Raw genomic sequence first — 19757 nt, forward strand, 5'->3', positions numbered from 1 at the left:
ATCCAACTGATTTTAAAAGGAAGAAAAGAATACCTCAACTAACCTCAGATTTTTATGAATGTTTACCATTTCAGATTTTTTGCTTTTAAGTTTAGCATTTCGGATTTTTTGTATTTTGAGTAAATATAAAGAAGAAAAAATACCTCAACTAACCTCAGATTTTTATGAATGTTTACCATTTCAGATTTTTTGCATTTTGAGTAAGTATAAAAAGCAACTAATTGAACAACGGAAGGAATCAGAAAGGGAATTTTATTTTTGACTAAATCGTGTAAACTTTTTGTAACTGCACATATTTATGGGGTACAGAGTGACGCTTTGATATATAAAATGCATAGTGATCGGGCCAGAGTAATTAGCATACCCACCATCTCTAACACTTATCATTTCAGAAAGGGAACTTTACAACACATTCTTCCTTACGTTAAATGCCTCCCGAGAGAGAGAGTATCAGCACTAGGACAGGCTAGCCGGCTGGACTTCCCGGGACGCTGCCTTTACAACAGACAGCAGCAAGCAGGAGGTTTATGAACGGCGCCCATCCTGAAGAGAACACTGGGAGTAAGGGGAGAGAGGAGAAGGGCAGGCAAAGAAGCCCAGTCTGAGTGGCATCAGGGACACCACCATGAGAGCTCTGGGGCTGAAAGGCCCCGGCGATGCTGCCCAGTGAGTCTAGGTGTGTACCTGCCCCAGGCATACTGAATGCAGATGCTGGGGAGGGAGCTCGGCCTTGGGCTCTAGGCCCCTCTTCAAGGCAGACAGCCCTGAGGTGGGCTCAGCAGCCCTGCCAAGGAAATTCGACCCTGAGGACTGATGCGGGAACCTGGGAACATCGCCGTATCCGCCCCAGAGCTACCTGGGCACAGAAGGGACAAGTTCCAGAAGGAGATACAAAAAAAAGCTGTCAATGGTGGTAAACTGTGGGAAGACAGAGAGGGAACGAACATTTAGGGGAAGAACATGGCTTTTTCCTTTCTGTGCTGCTTAAACTTGGAAAGCATCTGCTTTCATCACTGTTCATTATTTTTATGCCGATGGGAATCACCTGAGCCTGGATCGTAGGTCATTTTGGAAAGGAAAGAAGCTTCATAATAAAAATAACTAACTTTCATTCTGCATTTGACCAGAGACAGTGCCTTCACCTGTTTTTTCACTCATTTCTTTTTAAATATTCACTCCGAATAGTAGCATCATCATCCTGGTTCTGAAGGGGGAAAGCTGGTAGGAGCCCAGCCGGGAGAAAAAGCAGAAGAGGCGGAACGAAGTCCAGTGGGCGAGGGAGAGGAGGGCAGGGCAGAGGGGCCGGGACTCAGACCTCCAACGGCTCATCCCTACGCACAACACCAAGCTTCCCCCACTGGATTTGGAAGCTTCTCTTTTCAATGAAAGTTGGCTGTGTATTTTCAAACATTTATGTAATACATCCACATCTTGTAGCCATTATGTCAGCCGTGAACAAGGACCTCAGTCATCTTCTTTTTCATTTCTTAATATTCCCCATGGCATCATTTTTGGCACCTGCTAAATCTGGGAGAAATTCAGGCCACACTTGTGGAAAAATATGTACTGTGTTTTAAAAAACTGAACAAAAACATTAAAAAATATATAATATCCTAAGAACCTAGTTAAAAAAAAGTTTCCCACAATTCAAAGATGAAACCTGCGTCTACAGAAAACAATAGAGAGAGAGGCTAATCCGCTCCACCAGAGTGCTCCATAGAAAATAAAGTCTCGTTTCTGTTTTAGTGATCTAATTTTGAGCAATGTTTACCCCAAGGTTAATCTGAAGGAAGAACAAAAGGCAAAAACATACTCTTAAAGTTCCTAATTCCAAACCAACCACGGTTTCTAAAAAAAGGAAGGTGGAGAGGGAGGGAGGGAGGGAGGGAGGAAGTAGTGAGGGAGGGAGGAAGTAGTGAGGGAAGGAGGGAGGAAGTAGTGAGGGAGGGAGGGAGGAAGTAGTGAGGGAGGGAGGAAGTAGTGAGGGAGGGAGGAAGTAGTGAGGGAGGGAGGGAGGGAGGGAGGAAGTAGTGAGGGAAGGAGGGAGGAAGTAGTGAGGGAGGGAGGGAGGAAGTAGTGAGGGAAGGAGGGAGGAAGTAGTGAGGGAGGGAGGGAGGAAGTAGTGAGGGAAGGAGGGAGGAAGTAGTGAGGGAGGGAGGGAGGAAGTAGTGAGGGAGGGAGGGAGGAAGTAGTGAGGGAGGGAGGGAGGAAGTAGTGAGGGAAGGAGGGAGGAAGTAGTGAGGGAGGGAGGAAGTAGTGAGGGAAGGAGGGAGGAAGTAGTGAGGGAGGGAGGGAGGAAGTAGTGAGGGAAGGAGGGAGGAAGTAGTGAGGGAAGGAGGGAGGAAGTAGTGAGGGAGGGAGGGAGGAAGTAGTGAGGGAGGGAGGAAGTAGTGAGGGAGGGAGGGAGGAAGTAGTGAGGGAGGGAGGGAGGAAGTAGTGAGGGAAGGAGGGAGGAAGTAGTGAGGGAGGGAGGGAGGAAGTAGTGAGGGAGGGAGGGAGGAAGTAGTGAGGGAGGGAGGGAGGAAGTAGTGAGGGAGGGAGGGAGGAAGTAGTGAGGGAGGGAGGGAGGAAGTAGTGAGGGAGGGAGGAAGTAGTGAGGGAAGGAGGGAGGAAGTAGTGAGGGAGGGAGGGAGGAAGTAGTGAGGGAAGGAGGGAGGAAGTAGTGAGGGAGGGAGGAAGAGGGGAGGGGACGGGGGGGTGCCACACTGTCCTCCAGGGCTGTAGCCTCCCCGCTGGGGCCTCCACTGGAATAACCTCACAGCAAGGTCCGTGTTCTCCCCTTCCCTGCTTCCCTGTTCCTTGTCTTCCTGTTCTGCCTCTCAGATTAAAAAATAATAATAAATAACTGGCCCCAAGCTTTCCAAAAGAATTTCCTTTCCTGGCTGCTCCCCGTCCCACTTCTATGACCTGGCTTTGAGGAATCCACTGACTCACTACAAATGAGAAAATCCATCTTGCAACCTCTGGCAAGTTAAAACCTTGTGCATTTTCTCAGATGCAAACCACAGGCACTGCCTGGGAATGGGGATGATTCTGTCTGCTGGCTGTTTTGGAGCTGGGAAACCAGCAACCTTGAAGACACAACATGGGTGAGTGCTCCCTGATGGCATGTGGGGACCCCTCGGGGTACCTTGCTGGGGTCTGAGCGCTGCCCTCCTGCACAGCTGATGTTCACGGTTACTGGGCATGAACTGAAATTACAGCAACCTTATAAAAATGCAAACGATTCCAAATGTCTCACCAGCAGCTTGGTGTCCTTGATGACGCACAGCAGCTTGCTCCACTGGCCGAAGCGCTTCTTCCGCAGCAGGAAGGCACAGATTTTGGCATCCTTGACCAGGTCCATGGAGGCCTCCTCAGAAGGCCACTGGTGCCGGGTTTTCTTCCCCTTCCCGTCCTCCTCCTCTTCATCGTACGACTCATAAGAGCTGCTCATCGCATCCGAGTCATAGTCTGTAAAAACGAACACGCACTGACAACACTACGTCTTTACCTTGAGGTTTACGCATGGGCTCAAGAGCATATCATCATATTGTAATCACCAAGGAACTGAATGAGAAAGGAACTTTTGCTTCTTAAGGAGAAACACACACACACAATGCTAAGACTTGGGCAGTGGAAACTTAATGGAAAGCTGAAGTGCCTACAAATTCTGTGTTTATGAAAACTGTTTCTAGACCGTTCCATATGGACCGGACCCCATGCTCACCCAACACTGACTTGACACTGACTCCCCGCCATATTCCTGCTGGCCGAGTGCTATCCTCATTCTGCAGTGTCTGGCCGCACGCAGCTCTTCCCCATGGAGGTCCCCTGCCCTCCCGCATCCACGTCTTCTTGCCGAAGTCCCCCCGAGGCTGTAATCTGCTTCTCCCTGCTGGCATCCCCACATGACAACGTTTCTGACACTCAAGATGCAACCAATGGTCACCTCTCCCTTCTGGGACATCCTTGGAACTTTCACAGAAATGTACACCTTTCCATCTAATGGTGCCCACCTCACTCTGTGGCACACTAGCATGTATACTGCTGTGACTTACAGTTTCCCAAACACATCACCTCTCGTTCACCTCAGGTCTCTGCACATGCCATGCCCTCTGGCAAGCTTCCTGCCCATCCACTCACCCTCCTGCATTTGCCTGGTAAACGCTCTCATCTTTTGGGGTTTAACTTCCTGATACCTCCCCCAGCGAACACTCCCTGAATCACCAAAGCTGGTGCTATGGACTGAACTGTGTCCCTCCTGAAATTCAACTGTTACAGCTCTAACCTCAATATGACTGTATGTGAAGATAGAGCTTTTAGAAGGTTACTAAAGTTAAATGAGGTCCTATGGATGGGGTCCTAATTCCATAGGTCTGGTGGTCTTATAAGGAGAGAGAGAGAGACAGAGAGAGAGAGAGACAGAGAGAGAGAGAGAGAGAGAGAGAGAGAGAGAGAGAGAGAGAGAGACAGAGACAGAGAGAGAGAGAGAGAGACAGAGACAGAGAGAGAGAGAGAGAGAGAAAGATCGCACTAGCTCTGCTCATACCATGTGAGGACACAGTGAGTACCTAACCATAGTGAGTACCTAGTACCTAGTACCTAGTGAGTACAAGCTGGGAAGAGGCCTCACCAGAACACAACCGTGCTGGCAGTCTAACCTGGACTCCAGGACTGAAGACTTCTCCTGTGGAAGCCCTCCCACTCCATGGCATTTGTCACTGCAGCCAGAGCAGACTAACACACTGGGTCAAATGCCCTTCCTCTGAGTCTGCACACACCCCAACGCAAAGTGGATCGCAGCGTGCCTCAATGCTGGCCCCCACCGCAGGCTGTCAGCCCCCTGAAGAAAAGGAGACCATCTTGTTGGAGGTGATCTCCCCAGCAGCTAACCAAGTACCTGGCACAGGGCAAGTACCCAAATCACTGCAGAAGGAAGAGCTGTTCAGTGTATTTAACTGATACTGGCCAAGCCCTGGAAGGACGAACGGCATATTCAAAGTGCTTCCTAAACACCAGCGACCATCATCCCTCTCATCACTTTCAGCTGTGCCAGGTGATAGGCTCCCTAGACAGGGTCTGATTCTTCTCTGAATTCCCCTCAGCCCCCAGAATCATCTGGAACACGTTCCTTTCCCAAAACATACTTAAAGGGTGAACACCTAGACGAGTGAAGGAGAGAGGAGAACAATGGCCAGTGCGGCTGGCTGCGCGATTCAGCAGCAGTGCCAGAAATGGCGGAGTCTGCTCAGAAGAGAACCCACGTTTTCACTCGCCGGAAACTAGAGTCTAACTTGTACTCGGTAATCATGTTTGTTTCATAATCTCCTTGCAAAGATTCAATTCTAAGAGGGAGGAACTGAAAGATTAAAATTTAAGTTGAATTTTCAGTAATGAAAAGAAGCCCAGGAGGCCAGGTAAGGGACTCACACCTGTAATCCCAGCACTTTGGTAGGCCAAGGCAGGCGGACTGCTTGAGCCCAGGAGTTCAAACCAAGCCTGGGCAACATAGCAAGACCCCATCTCCATAAAAAGTAAAAAACTGGCCGGGCATTGTAGGTCATGCCTGTGGTCCCAGCTACTCGAGAGACTGAGGCAAGAGGATCACTTGAGCCCAGAAGTCCAAGGCTGCAGTGAGCTGTGATCCTGCCACTGCACTCCAGCTTGGGCAACAGAACAAGACCCTGTCTTTTTTCTTTTTCTTTTTTTTTTTAAATGCTCAGTCCAGGCAGGATTTTAAGCAAAAGCTAAGGGGACTGAAGAGGTAACTTTGAGTGAAGGGGACTGAAGAGGTACATTAGGAATGGGCTGGGGTAGGGACAAGGTAAGAGACAGGAGCAGCTCAGAGACCACAAAGGACATGATGAGAGGCTGACTCATAGGTTGGGGGTGAACAGAACCCCAAGTTTGGGTCACAAGTCTCTGCTCCAATTCTCCCCTGTGCTGCTTCACATCACCCCTCAGCCCCACAGGCAAGTTGCTCTCACTGGCTCCACATCCCCCTCCAACACCCACCATACCCATCAGCATCTACACCCACCCAGCATCCCCTGCTTCACCTGAAAGCCACAGGTGGCTGCTTCAATTTCAATGTTCGTTCAAGTCCCCACATTTCAAGGGGCTTGGTGGATAGGATGCTGGGGGGGCCCAGGGGGGAAACACTCCCCTCCTACTGAAGCTCTGCTGGATGGCACAGGGCTGGGGGGAGTGACAGCTCTACGATCTAGGGCAAAATGCAAGCTGGCATGGCGCTGGGCATGGGGGGCAGCACACACAGGGGCACCGGAACGATGGCAGAGAAGATGTCACTTCAGAGCCAGGCTTTGATACGAGCTGTTGCCAACCAAAAGAAGAAGTCTGAGAAGGAGAAACAGGATGAGCGAAGCACTGACGGCCATCAGCTGCTGCCGAGGCACGGCGGGTCCTTTCACTCAGGACGTGAGTGGGTCCACAAAGCCGAGTCCGTGGTGACCCTGGCTGTGCTCGGAAGGGGCAGGGCACTCCAGGGCTGACAGTGCTCTACCCTTCACCTGCATGGTGGTTACAAGATGGTTTCTTTATGATAAATCACTGAGTATATACCCGTATTTTATGTGCTTTCTGTAAATATATGTTATAACAAGAGGGTTTTTAAAAAGCTGAGCATGGCTAGAACAAGGGTATGTGGAAGGAAATGATGGACCGTGAAATGAGAAGATGGGCAGAGGCCAAACCACAGATCGTGCACTGTGCTATGATCCAACATAAACGGAGGGGCTCCGGAGGCCCAAGGACAGAATCCTAGCTTTACTTCAGAAAGATGATTCTCAGCGGCGAGGAGGACCATGCAGCCCCAAGGGCTCAGCCCACCTGCTGCAACATCAAGTTCAGTAAATAATGAACACATCAAGAAAATTCTGAATGAGTAAACTCATTATAAATGGGAAACTACCTTTGACTTCACTCATTCAACAAATACGTTGTGAGCTCTACTCTATGCCAGCCACTTTTTAAAATTATCTCTATTTACATAGCAGGGGCTAGGATAAAGCCACGAAAAGCCAGGCTTGCTCCAAACTTAGAAAGGTTTCCCACATCCACCATCTCACCGGCCCTCCCAGCCACCTGCAGATGGGGCACAGAAGACATTAGGCTTATTCAGAGAAAAGGAAGAATGAGGCTGGAAGACTGCGAGGTTCGTCTAGGAGCACAGGCTTGGTGAATGACAGGACTGAAACGTGAACCCAGGTCTTCGGGTTTTAAATGGGAAAAGTAAACTATTCTGGCAGACCTTTTATCCCTGGGAACGAGCTGAGCTCTACAACGACGAAAAAGATCATCAAGTTCACTGTCTTGCCTTCTTCTAAGAGTAGAAATGACAGACCCATTTTTAGAAAAACCAGCCAACTTAGCAGCAAACAAGAAACAGCCAGAAGGATAAAGGATAATGAACTCTCACGGATAATGAACACCAAGCCTAAAGGGAAATGAATTCTCCAGAAAGTGTGCTTAGCGATGGATGACCCGATCAAGAGAAGAGACTCTCTCACTCATTCGGGATCTCGCCTGGTGACTGCACCAGCTAGAGCCATGACCTGGGACTTTGAGAAGTTCACCATCTGGGGGACTGGTAATGAGGCCGGGCGCAGTGGCTCACGCCTGTAATCCCAGGACTTTGGGAGGCTGAGGCAGGAGGATCACAAGGTCAAGAGATCGAGACCATCCTGGCCAACACGGTGAAACCCCATCTCTACTAAAAAATACAAAAATTAGCTGGGTGTGGTGGTGCGCGCTTATAGTCCCAGCTACTCGGGACGGACGGAAGGAGGGAGGGAGGGAGGGAGGGAGGGAAGGAAGGAAGGAAGGAAGGAAGGAAGGAAGGAAGGAAGGAAGGAAGGAAGGAAGGAAGGAAGGAAGAAAGATTAATTGGGGAGAATGGCACATGCAATTATGGAGACTGAGAAGTCCCACAAACCGTCTACAAGGTGCAGATCCTGGGATGCTCATAGTGTGGCTGAGTCCGAGTCCAAAAGCCTCGGCACCAGAGACGCAAACGTTGAAAATCTCAGTCTGAGATGAAGGCCTGAGAATCCAGGAGGTGGGGAGTGGGGGAGGGCAGCAGTGCTGGTTTAAGTCCTGGGGTCCCAAGGCCAGAATGCCTGAAGTCTGATGCCCAAGGGAGAAAGATGTGTCCTAGTTCAAGGAAAAGGGAGGCCGGACCGCCCCGCCTCTGTTCCTGTTCCCCTTGGGCCACCGTCTGTTCTCTCTGGTGCTTGCCCTCACTGAGGGCGGGTCTTCCCGTGGGGGCCACTCAGACACACATGCCAGCGTCCTCTAGAGACACCTCACAGATATACTCAAAACTAATGCTTCACCAGGCCCCTAGGCACTCCTCATACACCTCAGACTAACCACCACACTCTTCTTCACCCGGAACTAGCTTCGTGGGCAGGAATTACTGGCATAGTGTAGTTCTGATGAAATTGAAGAACACTCCAATAAACTATTATTTTTAACCATAAAATGTTCATTCCAGAAAAAACTGCATAAAGCAATGGCAATACCACAGGGACTGCACACCAGGCACACCAGAGCCAAGAACAGTGCCCTGAGAACGTGGTTAGGGCGACACGACTTTCCAAGGGGCCGGGCTTTCTCTCCACCCAAATTATGCAAGAGTTTATCTTTAAAAGGCACACAAACCAAGACAAAGGTTAAGTGATGAGCAAGTGTCCCCAAGGGGAGTGGAGGGCCACACAGACCCCGCCTTTGTGTTTCAGTGCACGGGCTTTGCTGAGGCCAGAAGCAGAGACTCAGCAGGCCTCTCTCCTGGTTTCTGACCTCACTTTTCAGAGGGAGGGAAGTGTGAGAGGCTGGCAGAAAACACGGCTCCTCTAGGGCAGGGGCTGTGGCCCTTCTTCCTCTTGGAGGTCGAGCTCTAAGCGCAAGGCTGAGCAAGCACAGTATTAGACGTTTCACAAACAAACAAAAAAAACTTGAGTTGAAACTCAACAGAACAAAGGAAAGGAGGTAAAAAGCACAGCCCTTTCAGAGAGTAGGGCCGTGTCCACACAGCACAATGATGCAGTAGGGCTGCTTCCTGGGGCTGCTCCCTCAGGTCGGAGGGTAGGGACGTGTCCACACAGCACAATGATGCAGTAGGGCTGCTTCCTGGGGCTGCTCCCTCAGGTCGGAGGGTAGGGACGTGTCCACACAGCACAATGATGCAGTAGGGCTGCTTCCTGGGGCTGCTCCCTCAGGTCGGAGGGTAGGGACATGTCCACACAGCACAATGATGCAGTAGGGCTGCTTCCTGGGGCTGCTCCCTCAGGCTCCGATGCTGTTTTGTAAGAAGGATGACAGTGCTTCGCAGCTGTGTCCAGCGTTTTCGAATCACAAAGGGCCTTCCCCACTCTCCTTCCAGCTGCCCCACACAGCCCTGTGAAGGCGAGGCATTTGCAGTGGAGAGAGGTTCTCCATCTCACACCCTCACTTTGGCTGTCTCATTTTCTGCTTGAGACTTTTATAGGATCAAAATACAGGAGCTATTTGAGGGTCACGAAGTTTTGCACAGTTACTGTCCTTCTGTATGACAGATTTCCCACTCCTTCATGCTATTGTGATCGTGTAAACGGGCTGGGGGTGGGGGCAGTGAGCAGGCGGGAACAGGTGGCAGGTAAAGAGGAGAGGAGGGGAGTCTTCGGAAGAACTTCAGCTTTAACTCTGTGTGCGACTGGAAGTCACCAGAAGGTCGTGAATAGAGAAGAGATCTGACTTAGGTTTCCAAATGGCCAATCTGATCCCAGATCTCACTCTGGAGGAATACAGCAAGTCATTTAACTTAGTGGAGACTCAGTGTCTTTAAGATAATCCTGTGTCTCAGAGTTACTGTGAGGATAAAATGGGGGACTAGGATAGCTCCTTGTGAACCTGAAACCCCAGAACAGATGCAACATGCTGTGCACATGACCATCACACCAGGGCCTGAGGAAGTGAGGGATCATCTCCAAACAGCAGCTATATCACATGACGTATTTCACTCACACACACCCACACCCCATGGAATCAGAAAGGGCATTTCAGTCAATCCCCCGAAGGAGGAAGAGGGGAAGAGGACAAAACAGAAAAATCAGAAGACCAAAAATAAAACTGAACTCTAAGTCTGAAATCAGAACACTCAACAAGCATTGCAGTGAGCAGATGCCAGGTCGGCGTAGCTGGACTGCAACACCCTTCCGTTGTTCTGAACGGTCTGGAGTAGGGTTGGCCACAAGAGAGGCTGTGAGGGATGTGGAAGGAGAGCAGGAAACGGCAGGCCTATCTCTGAGGACAGCACAGGGAGCCAGGCCCTGCTGAAGCTCCAGCTCGCTGCTCACCCTGCCGCTGTGGGGCAGCCATGGGCTCAGCTCCCCGACCCCTGCGGGCTCCACCCACTCCATTAGACGGGGGCAAGCAAGCAGCCTTAGTCCTGTGCCCTCCCTCCTCCCTCAACAACGATTCCTGGTCACCGCCGAATGGTTGGGCCGGATGGTCAACACCGAAGAGGAACATGATTAATAAACAGGCAACACAGTGGGACTGGGGGCGCACGCCTGTAATCCCAGCACTTTGGGGGGCTGAGGCAGGTCAGGAGTTCAAGACCAGCCCGGCCAAGATGTTGGAACCCCGTCTCTACCAAAAAAAAACAAAAATTAGCCGGGCATGGTGGCCCACGCCTGCAATCCCAGCTACTTGGGAGGCTGAGGCAGATAACTGCTTGAACCTGGGAGGCAGAGGTTGCAGTGAGCTGAGATCGCACCATTGCACTCCAGCCTGGGTAACAGAGTGAGACTTCATCTCAAAAAAAACAAAACAACAAAAACAAAACGAAACAGGTAACAAGCAACTGGTCTGCGGAAGATGCTGTCAACAGACCTTCAGAGATGGGCACATGATGTAGACAGGCCTCAGAGAAGAGCATCCTGAGACTCCAGTGAAACCATGACTCCCTGTATCTACATCAGTCAGCCTCATTCCCCAGACTGCTTGTCCACATGGGCTCGTGTACATGTGGACCTGGTGGCAGGGATGGAGGTGATGCATGGAACTCGGCAAACACGGACTTCACTCAAGGAAATTCATCCGCCTCCAGGTACTTCTGAGTACCCTACCTGCAAACAGCAGAGGCCAACATCAACCTCCCCGCCCCACCCCCATGCCCGGACACCATCCCTGGGGTATCAGCTGGCACCTAATGGCAGGTTGTTATCCCTGGTCCACTTCCATCACGAAGAGATCACTAAAATAAACTTGCCTACTGGGTCCACATGGCCTTAGAGAATCAATGTCCTGTTCTGCATCATGGGATCCCCACAGCACTGCTTCTGACCAGGAATGCACTCTACAGCCACTGCAGTACACGACACGGGTTTGAGCTCAGGAAATTCACTCGTCTTGGCATAGTCCCCAGTAACCTGAAGTCACTTACCTAATAGGTCAAAATAATTTTTTCTGAATATTCAGTGACAGTGCTAGCCAACTGGTGACAGCTTGTGGGCTTGGGGGCGACAGACGTCAGAGCATCTTCTGGCAGTGTACCTTCTGACTTTGTGGTGCTGTTTCTCCCACAGCCCAAGGATGAAGCGGTGAAACGGGGAGTCTCTTCTCACTATTACCCCCAGTGACACTAACATGTTTCCTTTCCTTCCCGAAAATGCTGGACTGCACTAGTCCAAGACCAAGACATGGCAATGTTTTCACTAACCGGGAAGCAGGAACTGCCACCTGGCCACACCAGGCTCTTCATGTCACTAACCGGGAAGCAGGAACTGCCACCTGGCCACACCAGGCTCTTCATGTCACTAACCGGGAAGCAGGAACTGCCACCTGGCCACACCAGGCTCTTCATGTCACTAACCGGGAAGCAGGAACTGCCACCTGGCCACACCAGGCTCTTCATGTCACTAACCGGGAAGCAGGAACTGCCACCTGGCCACACCAGGCTCTTCATGTCACTAACCGGGAAGCAGGAACTGCCACCTGGCCACACCAGGCTCTTCATGTCACTAACCGGAAAGCAGGAACTGCCACCTGGCCACACCAGGCTCTTCATGTCACTAACCGGGAAGCAGGAACTGCCACCTGGCCACACCAGGCTCTTCATGTCACTAACCGGAAAGCAGGAACTGCCACCTGGCCACACCAGGCTCTTCATGTCAGTAACAGGCAAAGCAGCAGCTCGGGCCGTGGCTGAAGTGATGGGCCCCAACTGTGAGGAAGCTGTTACCCCATAGTGCGAGTAAGGAAGAACGTGCAGGGGCACTGAGAGACCCCCCCGAGTGCCCCTCTGTGTCCTCACACCCTCTGATGAAATGGAATGGAGTCATGATCATCCAATACTGACGTGCTACTGAAGGCCCAAACCTTTCAGGAAAGGAAGTCGGATCACTCAGCAAGAAGAAACCACGACCCACCAAGGGGTCTGATGAGGGCAGTGGGAATGTGAAGGGAACAGCAGGCGGAAGTGATCCATTCCAGCCACGAACACTGGCCAGGTGTGGAGACAACCTGTTACAGGCTTTCCTTCCTTGTTTTGATAAGAACATAACTGTGCACATAGAAACTAAGTCTTCCACCCCCTCTCCCAGGCCCCAACCATCTCACATAAGAAGTGCTAATAGGAGTCCATCTTGTGTTAATATCTCGGAATTTAGGTTAAGGGCTCTAGAAGAGAATAGACGCCACCCGAATGATGGACAAAGGGGCTCTGTCTCCTCTGCCAGGAGCTGGGGAGTTTCCCGTCCCCCAGGCGGTGGTGGGATCAGGCTCAAGCACGCACTGCTTGCCTCTCCTGGGAAACTCAGCGTGGCTAAGGGAGGTATGCACGGGTGCCAGGCTGACCAAAGAGAAACTGCTGGTTTTCTACTGTATCTGCCCAGCAAGGCCGGAACCCCGCTTCCCAAACTTCCCTTTCCTAGACGATTCTGGACTAGGGTGGCCACAAGAGAAATCGGAGTGATGTGGAAGGCAGAGGGGAGCAGCGGCCTGGACTCTGCAGGTCGGTGCACGGCAGGGACTGCTGCGGTTGGCACGGGCTGCTGCTGGTCACACGTGCCATCAGGAGAGATGCGGGCTCCAGTCTGTCTGTCCCTCCTCTTCCCCATTCCTCATCCAGCCCAACCAGACACAGCAGAAACTGCCTTCCACAGGCTTCTTCCAGGGAAGAAGTTCTCACAACTGCACACGCTCTCATTCCTTCAATGAACTCTTCAATCCATGACATTCGAAATGGTTTGGCTTCTCTGATGAGACCCTAACCCACACAGGTTCAACAAAACCATCTCAAAGTTTGCATCTAACTGAGGGCGACATGATCCTGAACTGAGCTGACAAGTCAACCCACGGCTGTTGTTCTTCAAGGCAGGGGCAGCTGTTAGTGGGTCCCTGGGGCCGCCAACTGAGAGTCCCGCAGCAGACGGGACTGGAGAAGCTGCTGTGCACCATCGCTGTCGTGTCCTCAGCCCCAGGCATCAGTTCCTCACTCACGTTTCCTTCTGGACTCAGTGGCTGAGGAGCAGTCCCACTGAGGAGGCTGTGAGCCACCAGCTACACGCAGCTCCTCAGGATGAAAACCACCAACAGCCCGCAAAATCACACGGTCACTCTGCTTCCAGCCTTGAAAGTACACTGCAGGGGGAAGGCCAGAGACAAACGTCCCAAACGCTAGAAAATAACCTAACAAGAAAATGTGCTTGTCTTTACTCACTGCCATTACAAAGAAAGGAAACAACGAAGTTCTGAGTTATAGCAAGACCTTTAATTTGCTTTCTAATTAATCTACTATCTTCTTAAATAGTTGACAAATTATTCTCAAAACCTAAAAATCCACAACCACCTTATCAGGACTATACCTTTTCTCATCCAGCGCACAACTATTTACTGACACTCGGCCCAGCCTGTGCCCGGAGATAGGCGGGCGAGCAAGAGCGGCCCGCGCCCTCGGGGGCGTGCAGTCCAGCTGGCCTGGCTCTCTGCACCCCTTCCCCACACTCACAGAAGCCAACAGGGAATCTCCTGTTACAACCTCCTTCCCGTCATCAAGACAGAGCCTGCTCTGGTGGAACGGCTGCATCCACAGACTGCCAAGGAGACGAAGATCCAAAGTGCAAAGTGGCCGTGTGGCAAGGAGCAGTCAAAGAACTCTGGTGAAAAGGACAGCGACTCCCTAAGGAGACAGACGAGGCTGAAGACCACGCCCAGAGTATCAACACAGCAGAAGCCTTCTGAGTACAACCAGCAACCGCTCTGTCACTTGCCGCCCAGCTATCTTCTATTTTTCAAAAGCAAACTGGATTCTGTAAATTGACATATATTCAACTATTCAACTTTATCATGAGATGGTAGCTCCCTGCCAGACAGATACTGAAAGGAGACATACAGCAACGATTAAATAAAAATAAATTCTGGAGATTCAACACCGGCATGCCACGCTTTATCCGAACTTGAAGCTGGGTACTAACAAATGGGTAGCTCTGAGCGCCACCAACAGGCAACTAATGGGGCCGGGAGAACTGGGGCTTAGGCAGAAATTGTCTAACAGAACCCGTACCCCAAGAAAAGAAAAAACCAGACATCTATGACCGAGATGCGTATTCATGTTTACCCAGTTGTTTCCAAGCCAACAGGCAGGCTGCTGGAAACTGTTCTAACCGTGGCAGGATGGGTGCAGCCCAAGAACACCAAGGACTAAGGAAGTGGGGGCTGCAGCACGCACCCAAAAACATACCACGAAGAGCCATTTCTCTTCTGCATAGCTGATACCTGTCGCCACAGCAGTAAGCTTTCACTGCCTTTGAGACACGAGGAAGACAGCAGTTGGAATAAATAGAGGCTTGTGTGTGAGGCACTCAGTGTCCTTCTCAAAACCTTTCCTCCACTGACAATCTCTTTGGGTTCAAAAATAACTTGGCCCATGTTTATTGCCCTGTTCTCCTTCCTGCCCAGAAACGGGACAGGCACGGCAACAGTGCCGCAGATCACAAAGGCAGCGTGGCTGGGCAAGGCTGGCCACTCACTTGATGTGATGTATTCTGGAGCTTTTCCGGGGCTCAGCGGCACGGCTTCCTCGTAATAACCTTCTGGGAGGGAGGACGTTGGCAATGGTGGAGGCCCACTGTCAGGAGGCTGGGAAGAAAGGAAAAGCAACACAGAAATTAGCATGACCTTTAGAAGGAAATTCTGTATTCCCAATTAGCAGACGTGGCCAGTCTTTTCCTCTTTCCTTTGTAAAGTCTTCGGCAAAAGAGAACCTCGTCCTGTGAAGAGGCTTGGGAGGCCAGTCCTGATGAGTCTCTCTCACTTTCCCGCGCACATCCACACCCCAGCCCGGCCGCATGCCGTCCAGTCCACACCGAATCTCCGGGTTCAGGGTGCGTGCAGCAGTCTCACTGGGGCATCCACAACATGGAACTCCCCTTCCCCGGAGTCCGTGACAGTGTCTGCGCGCCCCTTTTCCTCACACACTCCACACATGCCAGCCTTCGCTGGTCTCAGACGCTGACGGTGATGCCAAGGCCCTGCCACAGGTGGTGGGCTCTGGGGACACAGACGCTCAGGCGCACCCAGCACCTACCACAGAGTGAGCTGGGGAGCCACACTGGCTGAGTGCATGCGTGAGGCTGGCCCACATTCTCACCATATCCCTGCTGTGTGCTAGGAAAGCTTTAAAAAAGCCAGTCACCTGGGAGCCACTCTCTAAAACAAACTAGAAATTATTCTCCAGAGATGGAATCCATTCCTTATTAAAACCAATCATGTCACAGCTTTTTAACAAACTCAGAGACAGATTCGCTCTCTGGTTGTGAAGCCACAGCCTTAGAATACGGAAGAGCTGGGGGCTCACTCCACACCCTGGGACGACCTGTGTCCCACCTGGCCTTCGGGACTCTGCTCAGGGCCCCTCTTCTCTTCAATGTTCCTGACGGCTCTAATCCACCCCAGCTTCTCCCTCCTATGACCATCTACAGGACTTGCTGGTGTGTCTCTCACTGGTCCTCCTGCCAACAGGGACAGCTGAATGGCAGGAAAGCCAAGCATTCGCCCAGAGAGCTGGTCTGCTATCTGACCAGCACTGTGCTGGGCACTTCTGCGCTGGCTATAGGAATGTCAATCAATCCACGCAGGAATCCTTGAGGACACGTGTTCTACTGCCTTATATTTTACAGACGCAGAGACTGACGTTCAGAATCTAAACCTGCTCAAAATCAGACACTAGGAACTGCCAGCTGGAGTTTTCAAACACCAGGTCTGTCTGCTAAAGACCTTTTCAATATTCATATTCTCTCTCCCCTTTTTCCTGTGAATAGCATGCAGCAATTTCCCACTACCTAGATCCGTAAACAAACTGGGACAAGGTGTGTCACGAGGAATGGAGAAAGCAGAGGCCCCAAACTGAAATCTCCTCAGTTACATATGGGGCTGTTCTGGTTTTTTTTTAACCTTAAGAAAAACCAATCACAGTCGGGCACGGTGGTTCATGCCTGTAATCCTAGCACTTTGGGAGGCCGAGGTGGGTGGATCACGTGGTCAAGAGATCAAGACCATCCTGGTCAACATGGTGAAACCCCGTCTAAAAATACAAAAAATTAGCTGGGCGTGGTGGCGCGTGCCTGTAATCCCAGCCACTCAGGAGGCTGAGGCAGGAGAATTGCCTGAACCCAGGAGGTGGAGGTTGCAGTGAGCCGAGATCGCGCCATTGCACTCCAGCCTGGGTAACAAGAGCGAAACTCCATCTCAAATAAAAAAAAAAAGAAAAGAAAAACCAATCACTTTGTTTTTCTTCAATATATATTTAGAAAATTGGTCTCAGGTTTCATAAGACAGACCAGTGACTATGTACAAAATCAAGAGTTCTAAACCAGTAAGAAACAGGGCACAATGAAGCAAACATCCCCAGGGGCCACGCAGCCTAAGACCTCTGTTGTTTTTGTTTTTTTTTTTTTAATGTAAACTCTCCAGAAAGTGTGACTCCATCGCTTTCTATGTAACTCATCTCTGAAGCCAAGAAGTCCTTTGCGAATGACTAATCGCCCACTGCAGATTCAACCCTTACCTTCCTCTCAGCAGATGAAGACGAGAACTCAGTCCAGATCACCTGCACAATATTCCTTCACGGACTTCCAGACAGCTGCCTCCCTCCCGCCCCCAGTCCTTGTTCCCGAGGCTAAACGCCTCCAACTCCTTTGCACTCCTAGCAGAGGGCTGGCTTCCCAAACCGTCACCACTGTGTGGTGTTAGGCTGGACCATCTCCAGGTCCTTCATATCTCCGTAAAGGGGCAGCTCTTCCAGCAGAACCTGACACACGGTACCCAGCACCAGGCCAGTCAAAATCTCTGCTGGCTGCTTTTGGAAAAGAGCTGCTTGATTCACTGAATAAAACTGAGTGAGTATCTTTTATTCATGAAACACAGGGTGTTCCAACTTCCGTGCAGCCTGGTCAAACAATCCAATCATTCATGTCCTGGAAAAGCGTGACAAATAGCCGAATCAAACAAATGTTTGTGAAATAGTACAGGTCAGACTCCCTTCCTGAGTGCCGCAAGGAACTTACTCTCTGAATCGGTGGGGTTCTGAGCAGACACTTTCAAACCCTATTACTGGTGGCCGTGTACTTGGCATAACCTTTTGAGGATGCCCCTTAGACCGAATAATTCCACTTCTAAAAATATATACCAAAAAGGTCAATTGGTCACATGAAAAAGAACCACATAAGGATGTTCAATAGAAGTTTGTTTAGTAAAATCTAAAAACAATCGACATGTTCAAGAGAAGATCGCTCAGATATACTGCTACAGCCACAGGCAGACACGTAAAAGGCCAGTCTGTGTGCCATTTACTTTAGAAACTCTACAAGAGACTGCTCAAGGAAAGAACACAGGTGTACATAATGTGTGTCTGTGCTTACATATACACAAAGGCAGAAGGTCCTTCACCAAAAGTGTTAGCAGTGGTTGCCTCTTTTGATTTTCAACCCGGAATGCTTCAATTATCTGCATAGTGCGTCATTTTAAAAATCATTTTAAAAAATAAAACTATTTTCATTTTGAAATAATACTCCTCAGAAAATAATACTGCTAGATGATCACTCCACTCTCCAATGCCACTGATCCTTGAAACCAGCCACAGGGGTTTCAGACACTTCAGCCTTGTTAAAGTCAAACAGAAGAAGGGCTGAAAACATGAGCGAACTGACACTGACTACCATTCTGGGCACAGCAAGTCCTTCAAATGTGCCACTGAATGACAGCAGTACCCACCACCACGGAATCAGTGAACTCTCCCTCACTATCAGGAGAGACCCAGTCCGAGCACACACCCCTAACACGTCCTACATCTGTCCCCACTCTTTCCTGGGCTGCCACTCACAAAACACAAGCTAAGAAAACAAGGGTCATTGGGCTGGGTGCAGTGCCTCCCTGCCTCCCGCCTGTAATCCCAGCACTTTGGAAGGCCGAGCTGGGCAGATTACGAAGTCAAGAGCTGGAGACCAGCCTGGCCAACTTAATGAAGCCCCATCTCTACTAAGAATACAAAAGTTAGCCAAGCGTGCTGGCGGGCACCTGTAATCCTAGCTACTCGGGAGGCTGAGCCAGGAGAATTGCTTGTACCCAGAAGGCGGAGGTTGCAGTGAGCCAAGATCGAGCCGCTACACTCCAGCCTGGGCACAAAGCAAGACCCCATCTTGCAAAAAAAAAAAAAAAAGAAAAAAGGATAAAAGGAAAACAAGGGTTCAAAGTCAAACACCATGGCATCTTCAGACACTTAAAAAGAAATATGAGAAACTACCCTCCTCAGAGAACAACTGATCTTCACGCTTGCTGTGCCCTAGAAATAAGAAAGAACCCGCACTGTGCCAGCGACTAGGGAACTCTCAAATTCACTAAAATATTTCTCCCTCAAATTAATACTTAAGTGAAAGCTCCTGAACCTTTTAACTTAGAAAATCTTACCTACCTTCGGGTATTGTACATTTCTCCCGTAAGGTCTCCATCTTGCATTAGAGAAAATCAGTACTTACACAACAGCATAGCCTCTAACCTACGCCTGCAGGCTTACGATACTGGCCATCATTTTAATTCCCATCTTTTGGAAAGGAAAGCCCATTGGTATCTGTCATTGCTGCTTCAATGAAAAGCCAATTCTTTAAACAAAAAGTGAATTCACAGAGAATTCTCTTTCCAATAATAATAATAGCCATAGTGGGAAGACTGCTTGAAGCGAGTTCAAGGCTGGCCTGGGCAACATGGCAAAATCCTATCTCCACACACACACAAAAATACAAAAATTAGCCAGGCATGATAGTGCACGTCCCAGCTACTAGGGGGGCAGAGCTGGGAGGATTGCTCGAGCCTGGGAGGCCGAGGCTGCAGGGAGCCATGATCGTGCCACTGCACTCCAGCCTGGGTGACAGAGTGACATGTCTGTCTCAAATCAATCAATAATTGTGTGAGTAAAATGATATGGTATAAATACAGTGATAATTAGTACCATTATTCCTACAGGTCAATGATCTCTTCTCTAAAATGCATGGGACCAGAAATGTTTCAGAGTTGATTTTTGTTCAGTTTTGTTCTGGATTTTGGGATATCTGCATTATGTACTGCTCGAGCAACCCAAATCCCAAAACCAAAATCCAGAATCCTCCAAAATCCAAAACTCTTTCAGCGCTGGCATGATGCTCAAAGGACATGCTCACTGGGCATTCTGGACTGCCAGGTGACTGCCTACCATGTGCCAGCCACTGTCCTGGGATGCTTGA

General features: G+C 50.2%; 1 protein-coding gene across 13 annotated transcripts in view; it reads right to left on the minus strand.

Annotated features, from left to right (window-relative positions):
* Positions 1-19757, minus strand: part of AFAP1 (actin filament associated protein 1) — a 177365-nt gene that overhangs the window by 81663 nt on the left and 75945 nt on the right. For all 13 annotated transcript variants that reach the window (XM_078367590.1, XM_035294159.3, XM_035294153.3 and 10 more), the window contains 2 exons: positions 15015-15123; positions 3242-3453 (listed from right to left, as the gene is read on the minus strand). In XM_078367590.1, the coding sequence (XP_078223716.1) occupies positions 3242-3453; positions 15015-15123 (321 nt within the window). The remainder of the gene's footprint in view (positions 1-3241; positions 3454-15014; positions 15124-19757) is intronic.

Source organism: Callithrix jacchus, chromosome 3 (assembly GCF_049354715.1).
Source record: "Callithrix jacchus isolate 240 chromosome 3, calJac240_pri, whole genome shotgun sequence".
In the NCBI taxonomy this organism is placed as follows: domain Eukaryota; kingdom Metazoa; phylum Chordata; class Mammalia; order Primates; family Cebidae; genus Callithrix; species Callithrix jacchus.